The 27,962-nt window shown below is 27.8% G+C and overlaps 2 protein-coding genes across 2 annotated transcripts; one reads left to right on the top strand and one right to left on the bottom strand.

The window, feature by feature from the left end:
- Position 1: 1 nt before the first annotated feature.
- On the top strand, positions 2-2,965 carry LOC103496471 (uncharacterized). Its single transcript, XM_008458328.3, has 6 exons — positions 2-416; positions 544-734; positions 834-879; positions 1,770-1,852; positions 1,945-2,061; positions 2,500-2,965. Exons 1-6 carry the CDS (start codon positions 197-199, stop codon positions 2,569-2,571), a joined length of 729 nt encoding a protein of 242 aa, XP_008456550.1. The 5' UTR covers positions 2-196; the 3' UTR covers positions 2,572-2,965.
- Positions 2,966-10,039: 7,074 nt separating this feature from the next.
- Positions 10,040-10,980, bottom strand: LOC103496472 (cyclin-dependent protein kinase inhibitor SMR1-like). The gene has a single exon (XM_008458331.3). It carries the CDS (start codon positions 10,704-10,706, stop codon positions 10,335-10,337), a length of 372 nt encoding a protein of 123 aa, XP_008456553.1. The 5' UTR covers positions 10,707-10,980; the 3' UTR covers positions 10,040-10,334.
- Positions 10,981-27,962: the final 16,982 nt, after the last annotated feature.

Raw genomic sequence — 27,962 nt, 5'->3', positions numbered from 1 at the left:
AAAGAAATGTAGAGAGAGACGAGAGGTTGGATTTCCCATCGGATCGGGACTATATATAATAATAATAAGTTTTATTTACCCTTTGTCTTATCCATCTCTCACATCCTCTCCTTGCTGCTTACTTCCTTCAAAGCCTCAAATATCAATATCCGTTCACAGTTCCAATTCCTCTCTGCAAAATTCTCCTACTTCTCTAATGGCCTTCAGCTCTTGTTCTCCCTCTTCCATTTCCCTTCATTACAAAAACCTCAAAACCCCTTTTTCTTTCACCCACAAGCCATTCCTAATACTTGCCTCCTCTGCTAACGATTCTACCAGACCTTCACTTCCAATCTCCACGAATTCCAATCCCAAAGCCCGCTTCGTCGCCCGGAGGAGCGAGTCCGTCACGGTTCGGCAGCTGGAACGGCCTCTAAGTAATGTTAGAAGCGGTTTATTATATTTTTTTGGGATTATCTGATGGAACTTTTGATTTCTCGTAATGTGTCCTTTTTACCTTTTGGGGTTTTGATTTTGATGGATTTTGTGTTTGGTTTGATGCAGATGAGTATATGAGTTTGCCGGCTAGTCAGTACTCGGTGTTAGATGCGGAGAGGATTGAACGGATTGATGATTGTACTTTTAGGTGTTATGTTTATAGATTTAAGTTCTTTGCTTTTGAGGTTTGCCCTGTTTTGGTTGTTAGAGTTGAACTGCAGCCTAATGGATGCTGTATCAAGCTGCTTTCATGTAAGGTCTGGATTATTTTGTGGAATGTTGAATGCTCAGTTTACTTCTTGTTTGTTTTGATTGTTATGTTCTTGTTTTTGACATGTTTAAATGATGGTGTACAGCTTGAGGGCTCCCCAATTGTGGTTGCACAGAATGATAAATTTGACGGTGAGAATCTGAATTATGCATAACTAATGTGTATAAACATCAAACATTTATATCAAATGGATTTAAGGTATATTCTGGAGTGATTTCAAAATAGTTTAGAATCATTTTTGTCAGGTTCAAAGCCATACAGAATTTTGTTCAAAAGTGTATAATCAAATATGAAAATGATTTTAAATGGTTTAGTACTTGTTGTGGAGTGAAAATTCACGACACAAGTGATTTTCTAAACATGCTCTTATTCTCTTTGCTTTCTGCTTTTTTCGGTGTGAGTTGTTTGCTGCCTTCAAATGTCCAATGGTTTTCTTTGTTGTAAAATGTGGATGAGCTGAATTTTGAAAGAAAATTTGAAAATTGTGCCCATGCTCCATTGCTCTTGGTCTTTTTGCTCACTTCCCTATATCCTATGTATAATAATTTGTAGTTCAACCATTGTGGGATAACCTAATGATAAATAGATGCATGACTTTGTTAAAAGGTTAAGAGATCATGGGTTCAATCAATAGTGGCCATGTAGATAGGATTTAATATTCTACAAGTTTCCTTGGCACTCAAATGTTGTATAGTGTTAGACGGGTTGTCCCGTGAGATTAGTTGAGGTGTGCGTAAGAAGAATTTGTTGTCGTCTCTTAGTTTAACTCTTACCCATAAAACAAGTGGTATTTAGAGAGCGGCGTTCTTGGCCTATTCCAGTTATTAGCACCAAGTATAAGAAAGGAAGAATTACTTAATGGCGTTTTTATTTTTTGGCCTTAGATTGCATCCTTATAGTATTGCTGCTCTCCATGATTTCTGAGTTGTTTTGCTGGATGAGCAGCCCATTCATCATGTTGAGTTTTTGGTTCATGCTTTTTTCAGGACTGCTTTGACATTGATTTGGTGTCGGAATGCAGCTTATATGGTGAACCAGATCTCTTACGATGTGAATCGAGGCAACTCACCCTTGCAGAAACTCACATCGGACACAGTCATTGAGGTAATGGCAATGTTATTCAACAGCATTATCACTAAAAATATGTGTGCAATGGCCAAGAACAAATAATAATAATCTTATTCTGCGAAATCCAGGTTAATATCGAGATTCCTTTCGCCTTCCGTGCAATTCCTGTACAAGCAATTGAATCAGCTGGGACCCAAGTTCTTGAACAAATATTGAAGCTTATGCTTCCTCGCTTTATAGCCCAGGTTTTCTTAAAATATTTTTGTATATTTTGCTTGTATTCCAAAGTTCGCTTGTTCTTAAGATTAAGAATATTTATATGTGCATTATTTGTAATCTTTATTAACTACGAAAACTACGAGAAAAAATCTACAATATATATGGTCTTTATTTCTGAATTCTATTCTTTATTATTCATGTGCCCCGAAGAGATAACAACATTCTGATTGATGTCCAAACCCAAAATTTAATGCTTATAAGGAGGCATTATCCATCATTGTTCACTTGTATATCAAATGCAAAATTTAATGCTTTTATATTACTGTTGGTAAAATCATGACCGTTCAACAATTACTGACATATACTCTTCTCCTTAAGATTGAAGGTTTAGATCTCTGTACTCCATCTCTATTATACTAGAAAGAGTTATACAAATCTTTGATTGGTATGATCCTGTCGTGCAGCTTGTGAAGGACTATCAAGCATGGGCCTCTGGTGATACATCAAGGCAACCTCTTGGAACAGGTGAAATCTGAGATTTGTATCCAAAATCTATGCCCAGATTTTCGACTCTCGAAGTCGTTTGTTTCCTTCGACGTTTTAAAAGGAACTTACAAAGTAGAAGCTGCCAGAATTTATCCTCCTGTTTGCAGTTTGCCAAGCCAAGACACATTCTTCAATATTTGGCATTAGTAAAATTTTGTTTTTAAGCAGGTTTAATGAGTACATGTGTAAATTTCCTCAAGGTATTATAGTTCATGTATGCTATTTGAATTTTATTTTTTTGTCTTTAAGAATATTTTGGATTTATCGTTAAAACGATAATGTTAATTATGTGTATGACATTCTATATCTAATGTATCAACGATTATATTTGAATAAATATAAACTGATTAAGATATAAATAAAATTAAAGCTGGTTAACATTTCTATTGTTTCTTTTTATCTTGTGTGTTTATATGTAAACATACCAATGAGATTCTTGTTTCCCTAAATCTGCGAGGCTTCCAAGCAATTTATGTATGTGGTCTTCGAACTTTAAACGGGTCTAATAGGTATTAAATCCTCTATAAATGGCCACATAAATTAATTTCTTAGGTCTTTATTGAGGTTATGCATGATTGTTGATGGGAGTAGGTATTTTTGTGATATTAGAATTTTGAGATTGTCAATCTATGATTCTATCTTGAAATTTTGAGAATAATTATTAGTATCATTTACAACTTTTGTACGAGTAAATTTGCATGTTGTTTCTCTATAAATTTACGCTTTCAATCCTTCAGCACTTTTTATACTCCATATAAACCACAACGTTCTCCATCAATCAAGTGTAAAACTTGCTTCAAATAAATCCTTTGAGTTACATAAATTTGTTGAAGATAGACCTCAACTTGTTCTCCAACGTGAAAACCTTCATTTCCACAACCTTCCATGAAGTTCCTTTTGTAATCTAAAAATGCCATCAATGGAGAGGAATGCATTTGCTTCCTCTAGTTTTTGGCGGAAATCCCACGACATTCATACAACTCAGATAACAGTTTCAAAGATCTTTAAGACAGCATTTAAATCGGGTATTAGAAAGGAAGAACTCGAGTTTCGACATGTTTGAATATCCCTCCTTGATTCTTCAAACTTGACTTTGTAAATCCATATTTTCTTCTTTGAGCTCTTTGTGGTTTTGCTCAAGCACCTACAAATTCTTTCTTAGAACTTCTCTTTGCTCTAATGGGCTACAAGTTTCACTGATTTTGCTACGAAGTCGTTCGATGCCTCGAAAATCCTCCGAAACCTTTGTATCCATGTCTGTTTTCTTTCTACAAAGTTCCCAAAAACTTCCTCCTCTTAGCATTCTCATTCCAAGTGGAGTAATCTTTTGATTCTTTTCAAGTTCTTGCAACTGGTTTAATTAGAGCTTCAAGGCTTTAGTTCCATTTGCTTTAGACGCTTCACGTAATCGAACAACGGTTTCTTTGACACACAAACAGTGAATTTCCTTTCTTATTTCCTCAGGAAAAATCTTGACATTCAAATCTTTCTGAAGCTTCATTTCTCTTTTCCATTCACTTTTTATGATATCTGTAATCCTTCATTTTAAAAAGAATGCTTCCTTTGGCCTCATGTTTTTCCCTTAGCTCCTCCATTTGCAACTTTAGTTTATCAAATTCCTCGTGCAATCCATTGCATTGAGAATGTACCTCCTAATCTCTTGCAGATCCATTAAAATAAATGATATAGTGAATCACTATATTGAGTGCCATTGAAACCTTCTTGTCTTTCTCCATAATCTTAGACCTCACTCATCAAAGTGCTTTTCTTTGAAAGATCTTGCCTTCCCCAAAACCACTTTCTGTTGCCTTAATCAAAATGATTCTGCTATGGAATTTACAAACAATCAAAACAAGAACTTACTTAGTGAACTGTCTTCATAAGAGCAGTTTCAAATTACAGAATTAAGACATTCCAATAGAATCATAAACAAGAAATTCATCGAATAAGCTTATAACATTTTTATGCATGCAGTTCAATAGTAAAAACAAATTTTTGATCTACTTGGAAAGGAGAAAAGTGATTCTGACCCATTATTGTGTTTACTTTAGAGTGCATAAGATTATCACTGCAATTATTAGGAGCATGGAAAAAGCATAACTTTATACAACATTTGTCTTTTGATCATGTAGGCTTTGCTAATCTTTTTGTTAAGAATTTCGTGAATCCAAAGTATCATGTGGAAACGGAAAGAAATCCTTTTCGAATCCGCATGCTTCGTATCATATCTACTTTCATATAATTAGAACTTAAACACTGATCCTGAATCAAACTACACATCTGAAAGCTAAAGTAGGGACAAAGATTTTATGTACTAGAGATGGATGTGATGGACAAAATTGGATTTGCTCTTTTGTCAACAATGATGAATCTATTTGGACTTTTACTTAATAAAGGTATAGGCATGTTTCTGATATATGAAGATCACAACTTTCAAGTTTCAAAGTATTAGTTATTGACAATCACAGATGCACATTTACCAACAAAAATCAATTCTACGTCTCGTTCATTAAGTAACTATTTAACTTTTGATTTTATTAAGTCTATAAATATTCATTCTAATTTTTTTCCATTTCGTTATCTATATTTTGCTAACGTCTTCAAAAACCAAGTTAGATTTTGAAAAACTATAGAACCAACTTTTAAAACCTTATTTTTGTTTTTGAAAATCGGTTATGAATTCGACTCTTATGCTTACAAATGTTCCATTTTAGCATAAGAAATTAAGATTAAATAAGTATGATTTTTAAAACTAAAAACCAAAAACAAAAAACAATAAACAAAATGGTTACCAAATGGACTATTTAAAATCATTGTTTTTTTACAACGATTTCAAAAACGACAATCGGACTTTTGACCTTAAACGGGAGACTACATTTGTAGCTGACTTTAGTTTATTCTCATTTGTGCCGGCAATTGGATACTTTATGCATCCAACAAGTATAATAGTATTCACGTTTTAAAAAAATGATATGAATTTATAGTCAAATTCAAAGATAAAAAAACAAAGTTTTTAAAAATTAATTTTTTGATTTTCAAAATAAAAACAAGTCAAATCAATTTCTTTCGAGAAGAATTACAACCAACACTAAAATTGTTTTCAAATTTGGTTGAGCTTAGTTGGTAGATATTGACATATTGTTGGATTCATCTATCCATTATAATTTTATTGACCCAAATTGAGATACTTTTGATATAAACTTTTTTTAAAGTAGAAAAGTTCAAATATCCATTGTGTTTTTGAAAAGAGTGAAAAAATAATTGTTTGGATAATGAGAAGAAAGAAAATGTTCAAAGGAACAAAATGGGTTCCCTTTGTTCTTTTGTTCTTGGAGGAGCCTCCGTAACTTATTCTACGCCGGAACTTCGAATCGGTCAAAATGGGCCATTAATGGGCTCAACCCAAAAATCCAAGCCCACTTACTATACTATGGGCTGGGCTTTCCTATTCAGATTCTTATCTGTTCACCTTTCCACCGTTTCTTTCCTGGTTCTTATCGCTTTGTTTTCATTTATGATTGCTTATGTTTTTTTTTTTTTTTAAGTATTAAGTTTTGAGTTTGATTACAATATGATTTCTATGTAGGTTTTAAATTTTACACTATTTATTTCAGTTTTTTTTACTGATTACACAACTTTTTACTAATGATTGAAAATGAATATTTTGTACAAAATCGATATTAAAAATATAAATCTCGGAAGCTAAACACTAAATTGACACAAATTTTAATATATTGGAACGACCTAAGAACTAAACCGAAATCAAATTCAAAACTTAAAATTAAATGTGTATATTTTAAAACCTAGGACCAAAGAAAACTAGATCCAAAACGAAGTATATATGTGCATATTGTTTTTGAAGGGCTTTTTTTTTTCTCTTACTTTTTAAAATGTTTTGTTTGTTAGTTAGTTGGTTTGTTGTAGTTTTTTTTTAAAATTTTATTTGAATGAAATGATTCTTTGGATAAAAGAAAAGGGAGAGAAGAATGTGACATTCACATGAGAAGGAAGGAATTGGATGAAGTGGACAAAACAAAAAACTCATCCTTTGTATTAAGACAACTAACAATCATTGATCTCATTGCTCCCCCCCCTCTTCACCCATTTCTCCATTTTCTTTTCTCTTCTTTCTTCTCCCCCATCACAAAAATTAAAAAGGCTTTTCTTTTATATACTTTCCTTTTAATTTCACGAGTTTATTTATATTCCCACTTTATTTCCTAAAACAATTACTTCCAAAAGCACTTTCAACCATCTAATCCAACATCACCAAGTAAAAAATGATCTTTCAATGGTCTAAAAGTTATGTTTCATGAAAAAGGAATGTATATACGTATAACATTATTCCGTTAAATGCAAATGAAATTCAAAACTCGACAAACCTCCCCCTTTTCTTGTTAATGTTTCCTTGAGAAAGAACTTAATGATATATGTTTGTTTTATGTATCTTCAAGATCAAGACACCATTGAGTATAGCTTGAAAATCAAGTTCTCTCTCTCTCTCTCTCATAATATTCCTCATGAGTAATTAATTCAAGAGAGAGAGAGAGAGATTATTCATTTATTTATGGTAAATGGTGGGTAATTGAGTTCCCAACCTCTTTTGATCACTACATTAAACTTCTAGAAACATAATAAAGATTAGAAATGGATCCAATCCAACCACCACTAATTATCATAGCCATTGGAGGAGTAGCTTTTTGCATATGCTTCTAATTGTTTCTGTTTTAATTCTTCTTTACTACTATATATCATAACTGAGTTGGCCAGGATCCTTTCACCATACTAATTAATGTAAACTTCCCTATTCTAATAATATATATATATATATATATATATATATATATATATATATATAGTACATATTCTGTCTAATTTATGCCCCTAGGACTATAATATCAAACTCATTGATTGATTTACCTAAGCTAAGCTACTCCCTTCAAAATTATTATTCATTTTATGATCTAGGAGTATTAATTAACACTATTGCCTAACCTTGAAATTGTGTGTATTCAGATATATGTTAGCAATTTTGTTGTCATGCTTTGATGTTTTTAAGAAATAATACTTATAAGTATTGTATATGTACATATTTAAAAAAAAAAAACACAGCAAAGGTTTTAAGTTTTTCATTTAATTTTTTCTATTCTTCTTTTACTGCTTAGAAATTGTGTTAAAGTAAGGTTAAGTTAGTGATAATTAATGTGTATTTTTTTAGTTGAGTTAGAAGTTTCATCGCCATTTCACTATTATCCTCACTATACTTAATAAAAACAAAACAAAACTTTAGAATTTAGTATTGATTATATAAGTTGTTCTTAATTATATTTTCCAAATTTACGAAACAAAAACAAAAACAAAAACCACACCTTTTCTTGTTTTTCTTTTTCTTTTTCTTCTTTTTAAAAAGATGGTGTAAACATGTTTTAAGGTTTTTTTTTCCTTTTTTTTTTCCCCACGTAATTACCTTCCTTCTTCCAAATTTTAGATTTAGAAATTATGAGTAAAAACTTTAAATACATGTAAAAAGAAATAATCATTAAATTAAACCACTTGAAAAAAAAGTGTGAAGAAAAAATTTAAAGAAAATTAATCGTAAAAACCACTCTAAATATGAAAGGAATTTTCTAACATCTGAATCCATACCATTGACGGATTTAATCGCACACTTTAAATGTAGCCCGAAAAGTCAAGAAAAACGCTTGGATAATTGGTTATAAAGATCCTTTCTGGTTGTGACCACACATAAAAATGACATTGTCGTAAATTGACAAGGTAGTATTTCTACTCGTTAATTAGAAGTGGCATATCTTTTAAAACTAGAATAAATTTTGCTTGATATCTAAAGTAATGTATCAAATGATCCTTGAAGACCCATAAGATAGTCGAAAAATAATTAGCAAACACTTTGACAAGATATTCGATTTTTTCATAGAAATATATTCACTCAAAAAGTCACTCTAAATATGATGGTAGTTATAATTACACCCTCAAACTTTTAATAGTAACAATTAGACAATTGATAACAATTAGACCTCAAAACTTTACATGTCAAATTATGATTAAACAATTGATAAGTAAAATGCACATAGATAAATACATGTTAGAATAATGAAATTATGCATATAAAAAGTTATTAAAAAATATGGACTGAAATAATATTATATATAAAGGTACGTTTTATATTCTTTCCATCTTTTTAACAAACAAATATAATTTGATTTTTTTGTATGGTGAAGAGATGTATGAAGTTTATAATCCGAAATCCAAAACAAGCCAAAAAGGAATGAGAAATTTCCAAGGTTTTGATTCATTTCTAATTCTGCAAGGTTTTGATTCATATGTTGAACGACAAATATATATTTTTCTATTGAATATATATATATATATATAGGGCTCAATTAATAATGATTTATAGTTTTGACTTAATTGGATGAGCTAAAGGATAGGCACAACCCACTTGTTGAAATGGCACAATAAAAGTGCTATCTAACTATTCATGATAATGTTCCAAATATTAATCCCAACATACATCAATTCTCACAATATTATTCCTTTTCATATATCTCCACTTTTCTTCTAACAAATGACAAAAACTACCCCTAAATACAAAAATAATTACAATTATAACCTCATTATCTATTCAAACATCCAATTCCTACCATTAGTGGTCTAAATTTTTGCATCTTACCTTTTTTTTTTATTTTCTCAATTTATGAAATAAAAAATAAAATAAAATAATGTGGAGTTGAGACATATTAAATTTACCCCTTTTTTGCCTGGGTAAAGTTGTGGCCTACAATAGGACAAATTAAATATAAATTATAATTATAATAATAATTTTTAATTTTTCATAAGAAAAAAAAAAAGAAATTTAAAATTTTGCCTCCCTCTTTCTTTTTCTCTCTCTTGAAAAATTTTCAACTCCCCCCAATTTTTCTCTCTCTCTATAATTTGAAATTGGGGATAGAACAAAAATTAATTTAATAAGTAAATTTTGGTAAGCAAGCAAGAAGCACTTCCTATCTCTCTAAAATTTGAAATTAGGCAAAAAATTCCAATACGTCTCTCTCTCTTTCTTTGTATCTGGAAAAATTGATCAACAATATAAGTAAAAAAAAATTAGAAAATTTCCCTAACGCCGTATGAATTACTCAAAAGCAGAGCAAAAATCAGGGCAACGAATCTGCAAATCAAACACCCAAAAGGCAGAATTGAAAAGGAAATCATCAACAGAATCCTATAATTTCTTCACTAATCACCATTGAAATTCATGATTTCTAGACCTAATTAATTATTGCAACAACAGATCGTATTCAAGCCAACAGTACAAACGAAATAGTTAGGGTTTTTTTCCAATTTAGGGATATTTCAGATCGAGAATTCAGAAAGAAATCAGCCGGTGATAGAGATGGAAATGAAGCGATTAAAGAACGAATTTCAGGAAATCGTTGAGGATTTTCGGAAACATATGTGCATAATTTTTTTTTTTTTTTTCTAAGCGGTTGGTTGATATCGATAATCCTAATACGATTATCTAGTCTCTGATGGATGCAATTAAGAGGAATCGCATTCGGTTCGATTGGATTCCATGTGTATGTACGTGTAATAATAATACACATCAAAGAGCTGATTCACTATGGGAGAAGGAAAGGGAGAAAAAAAGAGGAAAGAAAGAATTAAAGAAAAATTGATTTTTCTATAATGGGTGTAGAGAGTAATTTAGGGCTCAAACCGGCAATCTGGAAATTGATCAAGCTGACGGCCGGCAGCAATTCCTCTTAGGCGGCGCAGTGGAAGAAGATTCAAGATCGTAAGCGGATCGGAAGAAATTATCGACTTCTTCTTGATTAACGATCTCGAAGAATTTGAGCTCCATGGTCAACTTCCTCTTGCAAGGGACTGGAGGGCGTTTAGGCTTCTTAGGAGCACCAGGACAGCTGAGGATCTTGGGAATCTTGTGCTCGGCGGAGGTAGGTGTCCGGCAGGAACGGCGGTCGAGGTCGGAGTCATGATCGGAAGAAGGTATGATGTTGTCGGAAAGGGAGGGTTTGGGAGGGGATCGGACCTGTAAAGGAAGGCGGATTTTGGGGAGATTTTTGGGGAATTCAAGGTCCATAGACATGGCGGAAAGGGATTATTGAGAGATAGAGATTGAGATTGAGGTAATGGAAGAGAAGAGGGGGAAAGTGGATGGATGAGTATTTATTTAGGAAATCACTTGGAAGATGTGCCCTTTGAACTTTGAAGAAGAAGAAGGAAGAAAGAAAGAACCTAAAAGAACTAAGACAGGTTGGTGAATGAAGAATTCCCTCTTATCATTGCTTACACACCTCCTTCCCTCCCTATTATCTCTAATAGATCTCTAAATTTACCCACCCATCTTAAACTTTCAAATCGTTAAATATTAATTTCTATTCTTACATTTGCATGCTTGTCTCAATTTAAATCATAAATCATAAAATAATTTCATGAGAAATTTATTTTTAAATTTGCGTAAAACAATCAATTTAGATTTTTATTACGATGGATTTGAAAATGATCTAATGTATTGATTCTCAAACGAAGGTAGATTTTATGAATGGATTCTTTAGACTAAGAGTATAAATTGATTGAGTTTATGAAAGTTTTTAAGATTTAATTGATGCATCATAAGTTTAAACAATGGTGTAATGAGAGGTGTAAACTGATATACTTATAAAAGTTCATGGTTTGAATTGATATGATCTCCAAGATGCATTTTCTCATTTTACCTTTTACTTTTGTATTTCCTTGTATCATTAGTTTTAGTCTTGTATCACTAAATTTTATAAAATGTGAACTAGTTTTATCGATTCTGCCTTAACTTGACGAGGAAGAAGTATAAATTTTTTAACACAAGGTATAAATTGATATTTCCTCCGCCTTTTTTCATCTAATATGTCAGTCTCTAATAGTTATCATATTAGTTTTTGTGTCTAATAAGATATTAAACTTTCAATAGTGTGTCCAAATAGATTGTATATTCAAAAAGATGTAAAATAAACAAATGACCTATTAGACATAAATTAAGGGTTTATAAGGTCCAAAATCAGAAGTTTGTAAATACATATTTACACACTATTTAAAGACATTTAGATATATTTGACACAAATTTGCAAATTATATTTTGCAACTTTCTTCCTTTCAAAATTTCTACCGTAGACTTTCGAGCTTTCGGTTACTTATAACTTATGGTGCCAATAGCACTTTTGTGCCTCTCAATATGGTCATCATAAGCTATTTTCGAGAGGAGCCAGTAAGACTTACACATTCACGAACGAATAACATAAACTTTTTTAGTCATTTTTGCAAAATTCAATGTACTCCACATGTAGAGGAATACATCTAACAGGTTAAGAAATTAAAGTTTAGCATAGGTCATCAATTTTTCAATTTGACGTCTAATATATGTCTATGGTTTTTTTTTTTTAAATATGATAACTACATAGACAATTTTATTAATTTATTACACACATTTAAAGTTAAGTTACTTATAATTAAAAGTTTAAAGACATTTTAAAGTTGATAAGCTAATTAAACTTGTAACTCATACATTATTTATATAATCCATCTTCGGTTTTAAGTTAATTAGTTATATTTATTTTTGTTAATTAGTTGTGTTTTTTAAATTTTGTGGAAAAAAAAATTACAATATATAATATAAAGTTTCAAATTTGCTTTATTTTGTATATGGAATTTTTTTTAAAAAAAATAAAATTATGACATTTTCAATAATTCTTTGGATATTTTTTGAAGTAGAAGGATCCTATACATAATGCATATACAACCATAAAAATTCAGGAATTTATTACAAAATTTTAATGAAACTACTCTAAAATTTAATGGCCTAAGGCCAAACTTTTAATAATTTCATTTAAAGTTTTATGAATATTTATCTTGTATCTTGTTCACTTTCTTTACAATTGTATTTAAATAAAAACTGTAATAATTTAAAAAAGTTTCTCTTTTGAAAATAATTTAAAAAGTATTTTTTTTTTCAAAATATAACTTATTTTCAAAATTAATCCAATCACGCTCTCGAGTAAACAAATTAATACATTACTTATGCATGTAGAGGTCATTAATTTTTAAATCATTTACTTGGGTGAGTTATCAGTGATGATTAATAATTTAAAGGCTAATAAAACACAGCTGAATTAACCAAGAGATTTAAATTATTGACATTAATGGAAAGCTTCTCTCATTAATAGTAATAATTTAAATTGCACTAATAAATTCTATAATAAATAAGTTCCAAAAAAAATTTGTTGTTTTTGTTTCTTTTTTCTTTATTTCTTTTGTAAATACATATAAAATAAAATAAAATAAAAAAATGATTTATTATTACATATTAATTATTAGCCATATTTCATGAAGGCATGGAGCTTTTACTTCCATTTTCATGCATTAAAAACGCCACCAAACATTTAATTTTAATTTTACTTTATTTTAATTTTATACCAAAGTTTTTATGATTTGATTTTGAAGTAAAATTTTCATTAAAGCAACTGAAAAAGGTATACTCTTTATTCACGTTTTTTGCGTAGTGTATTTTTGGAGTTACGTCTTTATCTCTACCCGTTTCTTTTTTTTTTTTTTTTTTTCTCAACTTTATGAAATTGTTATCATTTTTATTAATATTTGAGCTTCGAGAGTTTGTTTTGAGCAATGATTTCTTTTTTGCCTCATTAATTTCTGGAATGTAATCAACTTTTTAGGACTATCATGAGATAATTGTTTTGAGGAAAATCATGTATTTCACGAGTTTGTAACTCCTTTTAAATTAACATAGAAAGAGACGAAATAGTTGTTATGTTTGATTGGTCTTGGCTGTGAGTATTATTTAGGAATAGTTACAAATATAGTTAAGATTCAACTTTTGTAGTTTATTAGTGATAGGTTGGATTGTTGATAGGAGTTTATTCATGATATAATGTGTTTGGTGCTAGATTTTACTATATTTACGTTTCTTTTAAAACAGTGTTGTATGTTTAATTATTAGCACTCAAAATGTTGTTAACGGATGAAAATGTCAATATAGTTTGATTTTCAGCCAATGTTAAAACTTTTTTTAAGAAAAGAAATTATGGTAAATAGTAAGAACTATTTTCAAGGGATATTGTTTGCAATTTTAACCTCGAACTTCAAGTAGAAATTGAACCTTTAAACTTTTATAAGAGTTAAAATTGAGTTCGAGGTTTTGATTTTTATAATTTGGAGATCGATTTTTTTATTATTATTGTAAATTTGAGAGTCTAACTTTAATACTTGTAGGAACTTGAAAACGTAAAAATTTGGTGGAAATGTTAATACTACCATATATTTCATAATTTTTCCAAAAAAAAAAAGTAGTTTCTTAAAAAAAGTCATATTTGGAAAACAAATTTAGAAATTTAGTGTTATTACTTTTAAATAAAATAATGGTGTGTTTAGTTGTGTTTTCTATTTGTTAAAAATTACCGTAAATGGTTGGTTAAAAGTAAAATTTCGTAACCATATAATCCGTCAACATTAAGCATCGTCTAATCTTTGGTATGTAACCAAATTAGCAACAATTTTATTCAAAAAACTTCATCAAAACTAACATATCTACAGTATTTTTTTAAAAGTTTATGAAATACATTGTTAATTTTAAGTAGAAAATCAAACTCTTACCTACCAAATTTCACAGCTTAAAGTTCTGTTTTGATAATCATCATTTTGTTTTTTCTTTTAAACTATATATATTTTCTTCTAATTTTTTTAATTATAGTTCGTATCAATTTTAAGTGAAAGAGTTGCATTCTTAACAAAATTTCAAAAACAAGTTTTAGTTTTCAAATTTAACCTTTCGTTTTTTAAAATATAGGTGAAAAATAGATACCAATACAAGAGATTGAGAGATAAAAGAAGTGTTTATAGACTTAATTTTAAAAACAAAAAGCTAAATAATTACTCTATCAAACGTGACATAAATTATTACTCTAAAAAAGTTCAAAGATAAAAAAAGACGTGAACATAAATTTTATTTTTATCCTTAAAATTTGAAAAGAAAAAACTATATCAAATCTCTCAAAAATTTTAATAATTAAGTTCAAATTCACCTTGTTTTAATTAAAAAAGAATAGTTCAAAACTACACTAAGACATGAAAATAAAGCACTCTAGATAAGCCACAATTTCTTGTACTCATACAATTAGAATACAAATTTTCTTAATATATATTTTAACTAAGCACTCTAGATAAGCCACAATTTCTTGTGCTCATATAATTAGAATACAAATTTTCTTATTAACTATGCGAGATAAGAATATAAGACATTTTTAAATATAACAAAAGAAACCTAAATATTTTTAAAATAAAGTAAAATTTCATATTCTACCAATAATATTTATAGACATAAATAGATTATCAATATATACCATCAATGATATATTTGAAACTTTACTATATTTGATAAATATTTTCAATTATTTATAATAATTCTCTCCTAATAAATTATGCTCTCCTCTAAAACAACAATTCTCATTCAAATTTCACCAATAAATACTAAAAATGGGTAGGAATCTCCATTAAAAAACAAACTTTTAAAAAAATTTCAAAAGAAAAACCTTTAAGAAAATTTAAAGGAAAAAAAGAAAAGAAAAAACCTTTAAGAACAAAATAAAATAAAATAAAATAAAAAAGAAAAAAAGAGAGAAAATAAAAGTTAGAGATGAAAAGCATAAATTTTTATCCAAGAAAAAAAAGGAGAGTTGAGTTTAAATTAAAGTTGAGACAAAACTTGTAGGGTCTCTTTCTAATCCAACAATTCAAAGCAAAAAGCCGCATGAAATTCAGAAAAATAAAAAAGAAAAAGAATAGTAATAAATAATATAAGAGAAAACAATAATTGGTTACACACAATGGGGTGAAGGACAAGTGGGATCTCTACACGTGTCATAGAATGATGACGTGGATGAAACAAAGACCTTATAAACATCAGACGGTGGGGTTTCATCATCATCATCATCCACACCTTGACAACTGAAACTTAATTCAATTTTACGTTACATTATATTGAGCGGGCAGGGTAATTACGGGCAGCCCAATAGCATTCTGCCGGACCACATTATAAGTTGTCACTCCCACACGCCTACTCCTAAGCGCGTGAGCCGTGTCGGTTGGTGAGATTTCACGTTTCTTGAGACCGATTATAAACCATCAAATATTCCTTTTTTCTTTTTTAATTTTTTGATATAGGAATAAATATTTTAAATTTTTTGGGAGTGAGGGTAGTTTTGGGATCTCAAAAAAGTTACTAACTTTAATGTAGGCCATTTTACTTTGGGAAAAGGTTAATAATATAAAATAGTATATATGTGTATTTCTAAAAAAATTGTTTTTGGTGGTTGAAAATTTTGAAATTCTTACTTGATCCTTTATAGGTTTCAATTTGACTTTGTATTTCAATTTTAAATTCCCTTTCTTACACTCTTTTTCTTTTTCCTTTTTTTCCTTTTACTTCTTTTTTCTAAAAAAATTATCTGGTGCAAGAAATAAAAGAAGGAGGTTCTTTTTTTCCTAAGATCAATTTGGATACTACACTTAAAAATAAAATAAAACAGACACTAAATATGAATTATTGATTTATGGTATGAATATCGAGAGATACTAAAAAGTTTCTTTTAAACAATAATAACTAGGAATATGCTCTAATTTTAGATTTATTATTGAAATTACATTGACTAATTACTCAAGAATGTAGTAACGGAAGTAGAATATATGTTAAAGTATATAAATCAAAATAATATTTTAAATATCTTTTAATTAGTGAATAAATGAGTTGGATAAATGGTATTAAGTTACACAACCTTCTTTTAGCAAATAAAGATAGTCATAATAAGAGTGGAGAAACATACAACTAGGCAAGATGAACAATGTCGTTGTTATTAATAGTATCACTGTACCAAAAGGAAAAGAACGTATAATCTTGTACATACGAGAGAATCTAAGACCAACGATTTTGGGGATCAAGTTTCATGAGTAATATAATTATCTCACAATATAGAACAAATTGTTTTTCTTATACAAGCAGCTAGCACCTCAGAAATCGTATTTTGTAGAAATAAATCGAACATAAACAAATTTACAAAAAGAAGAAAGGTTCTATGAGAGAAAAAAATGCATAGGAAGCATTGTTCTAAAAGTCAATGGAAAAGAAGCATATATAGAGTCTATGTGTGTGGCAAACGGAATAGTCATCTCTTTCTTCTTCGAGTTTGTTAATTACGAAAAGACATTCATTTATATAAAAAAAAAATGCAACTTTTCATAAATAATAAACAAAAAATAAATAGATAAGTTAGCAAATATGTCAGAAGATATATTTATTTTCTCTACTTTCAATTTCATATTATGATTCTTTTTTCATGTCGATCAACAACAACCTAAAGTAATTTGTTAAGATATTTTATATTTTTCATTGGGAATTCGAGCACTTCAAATTCTAATTCTCATATATATTATAGACTACCGATGTTAAATATTCAATTCTTTATACCCATTTTTGTTTTATAAAAAGAGCCATTATAACTCAAATAAATTTATTTTACATCATATTAAACTCGATCACATGTTTAACCTCAAACGAATATAAAAGAAATTTATTAGATATGATAAGATCATGTCCTTGCTATTGCTATATAGAAGAATGAAAGAATGCAAATATAGGAAAAAAATAGGCATTAAATTAAGCTTTTGACTAGCTCTATATGCAAAGTTTAATTTAATTTAATGGTATCATAATTTTTCACATGAATTATTATTTGTTGTTTTTATTTTTCTAGACATCTTTATTTCTTGTAATTTTGAGTTGAACCATTATTTTTATCCCCATATAGTTGTATACATGTGTCGAATTTCAAACCACTATATTAATATATAACTTTCCTTTTCTTTTATTAATTCTTTTTTCCATCTACCATTCAAACTTAGTCCAAAAGAAAAAAATTTGCCAAAATTTCAATTCTCAACTTATTTAACCTTATAACCAAAAGCTTTTCTAAAAAATAAATATTTAAGTAATTTAGTCTCTTACTTTTATTTTTGGTTAATTTTGATTCTATGTACATTCAAAAATTATATTTTTGTCGTTTGGTTTTCATTTTTAAATAATCAAAATGGTTATTTTTTGAAAGTTCAAAGATGAAAATAAACATTTTGATAATACATAAATTAAATTAAACCAATATTCAAAGTACATAAACCAAAATAACCTAAAAAAAAGTAGAAAAATACCCAAATAGGACAAATTAGTATTTGAACTTTTTTTTTACAATTTAAGGTAAAAAAAGTACACTAATTTTTGGATTTTCTCTTAAGTTATTTTTTTAATTTTCAAAGAGTAATTATTTTAAATAACAAAACTTTCAAACTATATACAAATATAGCAAAATACTACAATCTACCTAAAATAAACTATTAATTACATCTATTACGATACACAAACAGTTGTTTATTGCGATCCATCGTAAGTAAATTTGTAATATTTTATTGTATTTTATAGATATTTTGGTAGGCCCTTTTATAAACTACCATATTTGTGACTTTTACCAAGTTTACAAATATATAATCTTTCACCTTTATTAAGAACCCGCTAGTTTTTACCTCTCCCAATATGTTCTTTTGATATATATTAATTAATTAAACCTTTGATGATTTGTAATTCAACCCTACCAACCCACCAACCATAATCTCATTTGACTTCAAAAAAGAAAATTCAAAAGAATACATTACAATTCTTTTTGAAAATTGTATATATTTATATTATAAAAAAAAAAATTTGAAGAGCAGAATTTTCCATCTGCAAGAACATATTGAAACCAACAAAAAGAAAATCTAATATTAATTTCTTAAGTTAAAAAGCTTCTAGATCTTTTTGTTGAAAAGTTGAGTTAGAAACTATAGGAAAAAAAAAAACTGCTCTTTGATTCAATTTTATATCTTATCAATATTACTATAGAGAATTTGAAAATTTATATCTCAAATTCATATCGTAAATGATGAACTTGTTAAAAATATTCATAAAGTATAGTAAAATTTTATATTCTATCAATAATAAACATTAATAAATACTACACATTTGTATTTTTGCTATATTTTATAAATATTATTGTTTATTTTGATATATTTGAAAATGTTTTAAAAATATATCGAGCAAAGTCTTTATGTTTTTTTTTTTTTAAGAAATAGAATAGAAATGGAAACATATATATTTATATATATATTCATCAATTTTTTTAAACTAGCTATAGAAAATATTATGATTCATATATTTAAACAACCATTATATAATTTGATAAAATCAAGTGTGTTATATATTAGCTATAACACAACGTGTCATTGATAGAGATAATGAATTCATATATTTTTGTTTCCATAATTTAAAACATATTTAACTCTTTTACTAACTCCAATCTACAAATATATTTATATTATTATCGACTCAAAATTAGATATATGTAACAATGTCTTTTTAGTTTAATAAATTATAAGATGAAAATCAAATCATTCATCTTACAAATGATAATTAATATCTTATCCACTAAATTATAAAATGGTTTCATTCAAGGATTTTACATTGAAAGATTGATGGATAGACTACTTGAAGATCCGAACATGACACAATTTCTATATTATTGAATATATGTATATAAGAAACCATGAAGTTGTTTCCAATCCAATAAAAAGAAATTTGAATTTAATATAAACATCATTAAGAAGTGGATTTTGACCACAAAATCAAGATATAATATAATACAATATAAGATAAAATAAATTACTTATATGAGATTAGGAAGCTATTACGTCGTAATCTTATATAACTTCAATTAAATTCTTTATAATCTTTCTAAACTTACAAATTTATGGTGAAGGTAATATGAAGATTAAGGTGCACTTTTCTTCCACTAAAATATAGCATCAAAACAAACATACAAAAATATTTTATAATAGCCAAACTCAATTGATAAAATAATTCATTCGATTCCATCCCTCTTTGACTCTAAAAAAGTGTAAACGATAAGGTTAATTTGTCTCTCCCAAATCAAGTAAAGTAACACAATTAATTAAACCAAAGTGGCCATTTGGCTAATTATTAATCATCCAAATTCTAACAAAAGAAAAAAGAAAGTATTCAATTTTAAGAATAATGTCAAGTGAAGCCAAAAGAGACACCCCAACACAACAATCAATTTTAATTGTGTTGTCTTAATTGTCTTTATTTTCTTTTATAATTATTATATTTTAAAAAAAAATTAATACAAAATTGAATACAATTATAATTTTATTTGCCCAAAAACAAAAAAACCCTATCTCAACATGCAGAAACCCATTTAAAGAAAATGCCAACACAACCAAGTAAAGATAGAGAGTGTGGGGGGTGAGATATGTTCCCTCTTAATTTGTCTTATATATATATATATATATATATATATATATATATCAATTAAAGTTTAAAAGCTTGTTTCATGTAATTTCCTCCCTAGATTTGATTACACTCAATACTTACAAAGCTACACAAGATATCATGAAACCATCGACTTTTTAATATAATACTTCAATAATTGAATTAAATTAAGAGATTATATTGATATGAATGTAATTATCTAACACTTTTTAGCCAATAAATTCAAGTTTATATTTATTTAATCTAATTTAAATAGTGTTATTCAACTTTTAATTTTATATCTAATGCGTAGTGTGACGAATCATTGATTATTTTATAAACTTTCACAGAATTAGACTTCAAAATTTTATTGAAAAATTGATAGGTAAAAGGTTGTCCATCCTTGTCAAAGTTTCATTGTTGAACATATAAAGGTTAGGAGAGTAATAAACCCCAGAAATGAGCATTGTCACGATTAAGTTCCAATTGTGTATGTATATATGTATGTGTGTATATATAACACACATACATATATTTGATAGAGTTTTCTTTAAAAGAAAAAAGAAAAAAGGAAGAAAAAGTGGCATAAAATAGAGAATAAAGCGCGTGATGTCACCGCACCGACGACGGCATTGGATACCCACCAACTTGAGCTTTCCTCCTTAACCCTACTTTTTCTCTCTTATCTTCTTCATTTGTTCTCCTATGATTTCCTTTTTAATTTAGTTCTAACAATATAAATAGTTGTCCATTTTTTTTATTTTTGACAACTTCTTTTTTCCCTACTTTTTCAACCAAGATAATTTTACTTAATAAGATTTGTATTCTAAACCTCTTATCCACAAATACATATAAGTATAAGTTGAGTTAATTAGCTTATGTTGGCTATATAGCGATATTTTGCTATATTATGTAAATTGTTTTAAATTATAGTTTTTTGTTATATATGTTTACATTGATTTATATATCAGGACATATTGTGAATATAAAGTAAAATTTTTTAAATATAAGTATTGGCTCATTTCGATATATTTGAAAACATCCTTGTTTCTATTTTTTAACTTTTAAATATGTGCTCTTTTATACTTCTAAATTTTGTAAAGCATATATCTAATAAGTCTTTTTAACTTCAATTTTATTTTCAATAAGTTTCTTATATTTATAGAAAAATTTTGTAAATGGAAAAACGGTTGAGAATATTGAAAAATATAGAAAATTTCAGAATACGTCGAATGATATATACTGATAAATATTGATAAATTTTTATTGATATCTATCAATGTTGATAAATGAGTGTCTCCATCACTGATAGAATTTAAAAATTTATTATTTTTGTAATTATTTTGATTCATTTTGTATATTTAAAAACAACCCTAAATTTATTATAGGTTTCAAAATTTGTAACGATATTTTACAAATAAAACCATAGAAAAGTTATACAGAAAAAAAAATCAATCATAATTTTACATCTAAGACTTTACCTTTAAATTATCTAAGTCAAATATATCAACAGTTTTTTTTCAAAATATTTAAAACGAAATAATATGTTGCGGGTGAATTTTAGCTTATTAAGAGAATCTATGGGAGAGGTTAAGCGAGCTTAGGGGTAGCTCGATGTTCCCATGAGGTGAGCTTAGGCGAGTCTAGTAAGAGCTCGGTGGACCGATGCAATGAGCTTAAGCAAGCTCTGGTGGGTGCACCCATGAAGTGAGTGTAAGCTAGCCTAGCGAAGAGCTTGGTGAACCCATGAAACGAATCTAAGCGAGCCTAGTGAGAGTTTAACGGACCTATGAAGTGAGCTTAAGGAAAGGGAGCTTAGTGGTAGCTTGGTTTGGTCCCATAAGCTGATCCTTGGCGAGCCTAGTGAGAGAGCTCGATGGACCCATGAAGTGAGCCTAAATAAGCCTATAGTGAGAGCATGGTAGACTCATGAAGGTGAGCTTAGGCGAACTTAGTGAAAGCTTAGTGGGGGACCCACGAAATAAGCTCAAAGGGAAGCTCAAATGAGCAAAGGAGAGACCTCTAGTACTCATAGGAGAGAGCTTAGACAGCTTCGTGAGACCCATGAAGTAGGCTCAAGAGAAGCTCAAATTAGCTTAGGTGAGAGAGCTCAAGAGAAGCACCTACAGATAAGATCTAGGATTGCTCCGTAGGACCTATGAGGTAGGCTAAAGAGAAGCTCAAATGAGCTTTGTGAGTGCTTAACAAGATGAGCTCAAAAGAAGCTCATACCCTAAAAAAAGCTGGAAATAGGGAGAGCTTAGACAGCTCCATAGGACCCATGAGGTAAGAGAAGTAAGCTCATAGAAGTTCGAAGAGAACGAGCTCAACAAAATCTAAGAGAGACCCTTCTTATATGTGTCATAGGAGGAGGATCCATTAGCAAGAGTCTAACCTCTTAAGAGAAGGAGGACCCACAAGTAGAATCACTCTTAGGACAGTACTAAGGATAGCTCAAAGGACCCATAGAGGAAGGTCTCTGAGTCATTGAATGTGAAAATCGTTCGAATTCACAACAAACAAGTGTTATAAAGTGTTATATAGAGGAAAAGTGGGTACGTTAGACCCATACTTGCGCTTACCTTTTCTTGTATTACAGATATTGGAACAAATCTCCCGTAAAATGAATTTTACATTTTGACATTAACACAAAAATAACAACAATCATATCTTACATAGTACCTATGTAATTTACAAAAATTTATTAGGTACAAAATTTGAATTTTATTTGATATAAAATTAAAAAAAAATTTAAAAAAAGAAGGAATTAGGGAAACGAGTTCATTGATGGATTGGGTTTACCAAACACATTACCTAAATGAATCTCCCACGTGAAACTTTTTCCTTTTTTTTTTTTTTTTTTAAATTTTAATCTCTCTTTTTCTATTTAATTATTTATTTTATGTCTAATTAAACAGCTTTTCCTTTTTTTTTAAAAAAAAAAAAGGAAGAATATTCAAATGAATATTATCTTCTCTATCTCTCTTGGTTTCACCGTCAATCATTGGGTACCACTAAAGGGCATATTAAATTAACTCCAAACCGGATTAACACAATCTGTTTGTTATTATTTATTGTAATCTTCAAGGGCAGTAAAGTAAATTCCTCCTTTTCTTGGGATGATTGCAATGCAACCGGATGGATCATCTTTTGTTTGAATCTTTACGGATCAATCTTCTCCCAAATACTATTCTTTTAGGTGAAAAGGTTTTCTTTTCTATATATATATATTTATACACACTATTTTAGTCAACGTATTTCACATCTTATTCAATTCTATTATGTGATTAGAACTTTATTGAAATTAGTTCAATAGTAATAATAATTTGAACTAACAATTTTCATATCTCAATTTTAATTTAATTTTAATTTTTAACAACATAGTTTTATACTTTTAATTTTGCAACGGTTCTAGTTTTTGTGATTTTTAAATTTGAAACAACTTAACTTATGAATTGAATGAGATTCTTTTAATAAATAAACTAACAAACTAATTAGAAATTCATTATTTTTAGAAAATACAAAGTTTACTTCATCAAATAACTATAAGAAAAACATTGTACATAATTTTGTTGGTTTTTTTTAATTATGAACTAAATTGTTATAAATTTGAAAGTGAAAGGACTCAATTGCAATAAAGCATAACCAAAGTTCATGGACAAGATTTTTACTTTCTTAAAAGTTCAAAAATCAAAAGGGTTTTGAAAATGTTAATAATAAAAAAAATAAAATATATAGTTTTGAAAATATTAATAAAATAATAAACCAAGAATATGTAGTAGGTTTTAGATTTGTTGAATGGACATACTAACTTTTTTTTCGAAGTGCAATAACTAACATATTAGAGGGATCAAAATAGTATTTTAACTATTTTATTTTTCTTTTTTTTTATTGGTTGTTCATCTCTTCACTTAAGTTAGTCCTATAACTTTTAATTTATCATTAAAAAACAATCAATGTAGTTAGTTTATTGTTTTTCTTCTTAAAATAGCATATATTGACATCTTCATCATTAATTTTGAAAATATATTTAAATAGTATTGTTTAAAAAGGAAAATTTATAATAATTCAATTAATTTAGATGCAAATAAATTCAGAAAAAAATTATTAAAAATAAAATAAAATAATCAAACTATTTGAACTTTATAGAAAAAATAAATGTATAATAAATTTTGTTTTTAGTGATTTTTTTCGTGTGAAACATAATATTTCCTTTCTATCTATTTTTGAAATAACTCTTTTAAAAAATAAATTTAAAATTTATTAAAATTATTAGAACTAATCTTCAACACTCACGTGCACTACAAAAAATATAATGAAATATAAAGGGCATAGACAACAAACTATCTATTTTAACCCAAATATTTATTGCATCCGATTAACTTTTTTTACCGATTGTCCAATACAATGATATAAACCTTAATAAATTAGAGAAGAATCATTGTAAATGATATAATTTCTAAAATATTACAATTTATTTATAATAAATTTATCTATATTTATATAGTATAGAAAGACACAGATAGAAGTATATAATTTAGTCTATTGTGATTCCTCGTAGATAGATTTTGATATTTTGCTAGGTCAGAAATAATAAAAATTATAAATGAATAATATAATTTTATTAATTTTGATTGGGAAGATGAAAACTTCTTTTTCTGTCATGGTGGCTATATGATTGCCCTTTCTCATCTTTAAGATTGGATTAATATAACAATGAATCATATAGTAAGTATTAGTAAATTACCTTATAATTAGCTAGTAAGCCAAACAAACAGCCAAGAAAATTACTATAATACTATATTTATCCCTACAATAATCCAACAATAAAAACAAAGGGTCCATTTAGTCAATAAAACAACTAAAATATTAAACCAAACAAAAAAAAAAGGTTCTAATTCAATAGGAAATCGTTGGCTCTATGTAAAACAAATGCTCAAACTCCATTAATTTATAAATGGTGAAAAATAAAAAATAAGATAGACAACCTAATAATAGGTTATAATATTTAAATTGAAAAATTATTTTAAATGATAACGGCTAAAAATATAGTAAAATAAAATAATACATCTATGATAGAATTCTATTCGTATCTATCAATAGTCCATCGTAGATGAACTATAACATTTTGCTATGTTTGTATATATTCATGTTCATTTTTCTATATTTTAAAACAATCCCGCTTATAAAACTTTAACCTAAATTTAAATTGCATTAAAATTTCATCGAGATTTTTACAACTTTTTTATATTTGTAGAAAAATATTTAGGGGTTCGATACACCAATAAAAATGTGAACCAATATTTTTATTATACTTGTAAAATAAGCATTCATGGAGTGACTAATATCTGATATGAAAATAATATTAAGAAAAACATTTTAAGTTATTTAATAAAAACAAGGATTTCTTTACCATAATTTATTTGAATTTTGTATTTTTACAGCTTTAAAAAAAATAATTTAAAACCTCGTGTTTAATCAAAATAGTATTAAGAAAACGAAAACTTTTTTATCCTATCGTGGGAATCATATAAGGATGAGATTTTATTTCAAAATATTGTAAAATACATTAGGAAAATCCAGCTAAATTATGACATTTTTTAAATAGAAAAAAAAAATCCAAAGGAGGAAAAAAAAAAGAATAAATGAAACGTGGAATATTTTCTACAACATAATTATTTAATATTATATAAATGCAGACAGAACAACATTCCACGTCTAATAATTTTAAATAAATTTATTTCTTTCTAATAAGAAGTTGCTTCAAAATTACAAATTCTGTACATTGCAGTTTTTCTTCTAAATGTATATATTAATTTCCTAGAATTCCATGTGATCGTTTTCCATTTTATTATTCATTAATTATTATTGAAGAATACTAGAATTGGAAAAATAAAATAGATTTTTTAAAAAAAAGATAGGAACTCCAGATCCAATGGCATGGGGAAAGGGAATTAGAAGAGTTCATTACAAGGCTTGTCAAAATAATATATATATATATATATATATATATATATATATATATATATTCTCTTATTATTATTTTTTATTTTTAGAAAATACAAGTCAATAATAAGAGGAATATGTGTGGTTGACTTTATATTATATGATTTGGAAAATTTGTCTTCCTTTGTTGGTAGTTAATTAAAAGTTTTACTCACAAATTAAATATGATTGATAAATGGTTAATTACAAAATGAGTTGTGGTCATTGCCTAATGTGAAAAAAGATTGGAAATTGACCATTTGAACACAAAATACCATCTTAGCTGGGTCTTAATTATTTCATCTCTATTATAATAATAATAACAATAAAAGAGTGATTTTCGTTCGTAGAAATTCTTATATTTCTTTTGTCCGTGCATGACATTTGACCTTTTTATAATATTTATAGTAAACAGTGAAACTTTGAAGTAAATACATTCGGTTAATAGGTCAAATGTTCAGATTATCTACCTTAAATTTGTGTACTCGAGATTTGATATTCTTAGGGTAAGAAAAAACTGAAATATAATGGATGTAAAAGGGAAATTTTCTTATTTCCCTTTTTATTTATTTAATTTTAATTTTAATTCTTTTAAAAGAAAAAAAAAATGTGGTGGAAAACTAAACAAAGAAAAGAAAACTTAGGTCCAAGTAGTTTTCACATTTTGTACACAAAGAAGTCCTTATCAAACAGGTGTAAACCATTCAGTATTAAACACCAAAACAAGAAATATAATCGATTTCTAACATATATATATAAAAAAGGAGTTTAATTACAAAATTTAGTTTTAAATTCTATGTCTGATATATTCAAAAATGGTAAAAATTAGAACTATAAATATTACTCACCTCTGAATTTCTTCATTTGTCTCTTTTTTCACTAATGGTTTAGAAAATCAAGCAAAAATATGAAAACTAAATAACATAGTTTTAAAAAACATGTATTTATTTTTAAAGTTTGGTGAGAATTCAACCCTTACCCTTGAAAAAAATGCGATTATTGTGAGAAATGGAAAAAAAAAATAACCTAAACTTTCTAAATGAGATCTAAATTTTAAGCTTCCTATAATCAATTTGTGAATATAGGTGTTTGAAAACATTGATATAAAGAAAATAACGAAACAAGAGATTTAGAGGTGAAATAATGTTTATATGCTTAATTTTAAAACTTAAAAACTTAAAACAAATGGTTATCAAACAAAATCTAAATTATCAAACGAACATTTGGGTCTAGTAGATAAGAGAAAACAAAATTTGAAATTTGAAAATTTCAAAGACGAAAAATCATGTGTGGTCCAATGATAAACAAAGACGTGAACTTAACAAAACGCTAGGAGTTTATAGGTTGACTTCACCAAACTAAAATTTAATACATATTTGGATTAATTTTTTAAATATTTAAATAAGTGTACTTAAGTGCAAAAAAAAAAAAAAGGTATAATCACTTGGAAAGTCAATCCAAACGAACACTTAAATCTCTTAAGAGTTTTCTTGACATTCAAGTATTGTAGACTTAGACCGATTGTCCAGTGAGATTAATCGAAGTGCACAAAAATGGGCCGAAACAAACTTGAAGGATTGTATAGACAATAGGCATGAGCTCTAATTTAGAAACAAAAATAAGTAACTTTGAACTTGACCAAAACAAGATGGTATTAATTGGAAGGTGGTTTTCTTAAAAAGAATAATTAATAAAAAGGGTGAAAAAGTACTATTAGAAAAATTGGGGAATCCAGAAAATCATGTGACAACATGATCCATATGATATAAGATGTCGGGTCAGAGCAAAAAGGGGGAAAGAAGATGCCTATTAAAACTCCAATCTGTTATATGCCTTTCTCTCTTGTTTCCTTGTCCTCCTTCTAACACACAAACACCTTACCATCAAAAGCCTCCTTCCCACGTTACTCCAACCTTTTTCTCCCTTCTTCATCCCCCCCTTTTCTTTTAACATATAGTAATGAAGAAA

Source organism: Cucumis melo, chromosome 3, assembly GCF_025177605.1.
Source record: "Cucumis melo cultivar AY chromosome 3, USDA_Cmelo_AY_1.0, whole genome shotgun sequence".
NCBI lineage: Eukaryota > Viridiplantae > Streptophyta > Magnoliopsida > Cucurbitales > Cucurbitaceae > Cucumis > Cucumis melo.
This window is presented reverse-complemented; position numbering and strand designations above follow the sequence as displayed.